Genomic DNA, 1,939 nt, shown 5'->3' on the forward strand with positions numbered 1-1,939 from the left:
TATCAGAGACACGGAGAGGTCAACGCAAGCTGCTCAGATGTTCAAGTTGCTACATCCACACTTCCTACTGCCGCAGCAACTACAACGACAACTACAACGACAACTACAACGACAACCAGACAACCCATTAGAGTACCGGATCTCAAGGAGCTGGATAGTGTCGAAACGGGCGCAGGCCTGGTCAACGTGAGTGAAGGTACGTTGTGCGTTTTTTGGTCAGTTTCATCATGATACTATGTAGCTTTTTATTACAATCACATCTCTCTCTCTCTCTCTCTCTCTCTCTCTCTCTCTCTCTCTAGATATACAAGACATCGTGAGGATGATGGACGAACTTGAAAAATCGTGGAGGTCTACTGGGAATACTTTCAAACCCTACAGTGTCATGATAGTCATTGCAATGACGATGCTGATTCATACAATCGTGTTTGAATAGCAGACAGCCTGTCCTGCAAGCAGATATACCACAGTTATTGTGAGGATATACAATGTTTATTTTTGTTGGTATTGTAAACATACATGCATCATTGTACAATGAATAATGTACAAAATAAATGTGAATACAATGAACCATTTCTATGCAGTCCTGGTGTTGTTTGACTAGAATCGCTTGCTCGCTTGTCGTCGTCGTTGTTGTTGCTGAATCTGGTGTATGACCATATTTTTGTCTTCCTCGGTCATATGAGCAGCCTGCACCCATTCTTGGTCTTGCAGCAGCTCATGGGCCAGGAGTCTCTCATTCTCACGGAAAGTCAGTAATTGAAGGACGATTCTTCTCACTAGAGTACACTCCATCACGTTGGGCATTACATCGTCAATGTCCCAGGAAGTGACTGGTGCACTAACATGGTTTCTTGGACACAAAGTCTTTACAATGATGTCGTACGTGGACACAGTTCCACTGTCATTATCACGCTCCGCGAAGACAACCTTTCCTTCCATCGCATCTGCTATCATCACCCCCAGACTCCACATGTCTATGGCACAAGTGTAATCTTTCCGACTGGTGTCTGGGGCGTCACCAAACAGTTCTGGGGCTCTGTAGGGCTCCGTTACCACATTTGGACTCATCCGTTTGGAGGATTGTCTCGAGAGGCCCATGTCTGCCACCTTAACGGTCAGATCTTCTGTCAGCAGCACATTACGAGGTGTCAAGTCCCTGTGTATTATATTACGCCCGTGCATGTAAGACAGGGCATTGGCCACCTGAACGGAAAAGTGAGCCACAAAACTCAACGGAATCACCTGTACTGCTTTACCAAGGTCGTAGTAGACTTTCAGACCATGTCCATTGTGAATCACTGTCAAGGTGTAGGGAACGTAGGGCATGAGCATGGCGATATTCTCACCGTCAATGAAAAGATCGTGTATCTGAATCACATTGGGGTGACCCCTCAGTGCACTGAGACAGGAGAGTTCTCTCACGGTCGCATCCTCTACGCCAATTGTTGAATCGTTCTCTACAATGTCTTCATCCTCTACCACAGGGGGGTTGTGACCCCTCGGTGCACTGAGACAGGAGAGTTCTCTCACGGTCGCATCCTCTACACCAATTGTTGAATCGTTCTCTACAATGTCTTCATCCTCTACCACAGGGGAGTTGTGACATTTCAGAGCAAACGCCTTTCCAGTCTTCAGACACGTGACTTTGTACACAGTTCCGTATGCGCCTCGGCCAATAATGGAGCCTTTCTGGTAATTCTCCATTTCTGAAAGTGAGACTGTTGCTGACGCAAAAAAAAAAACAAAAACAAACAAACCCCAAAGTGTTTGAAGGATTAGATACCCTGTCAATATGATGGTATTATATACTGCAGTGGTTTGGTTCGATGACCAGACCTTTTCCCTGTATTGGAAACGACTATAGCAGTTGGACCAAAACCTCGATGGTCGGACTAATCCCTGTATTGGACCCAACTACAGCGGTTGGGAAGCTGGG

The 1,939-nt window shown here is 46.0% G+C and overlaps 1 protein-coding gene across 1 annotated transcript; it reads right to left on the reverse strand.

The window, feature by feature from the left end:
- Window positions 1-600: 600 nt before the first annotated feature.
- Window positions 601-1,707, reverse strand: LOC311254063 (cyclin-dependent kinase 2-like; the record flags this gene model as incomplete). Its single annotated transcript, XM_084384487.1, has 1 exon — window positions 601-1,707. One exon carries the CDS (start codon window positions 1,705-1,707, stop codon window positions 601-603), a length of 1,107 nt encoding a protein of 368 aa, XP_084240613.1.
- Between the last annotated feature and the right edge of the window lie 232 nt (window positions 1,708-1,939).

The sequence above is a fragment of the Pagrus pagrus genome (genome assembly GCF_965226575.1).
Source record: "Pagrus pagrus genome assembly, contig: HAP1_SCAFFOLD_212, whole genome shotgun sequence".
Lineage (NCBI taxonomy): Eukaryota > Metazoa > Chordata > Actinopteri > Spariformes > Sparidae > Pagrus > Pagrus pagrus.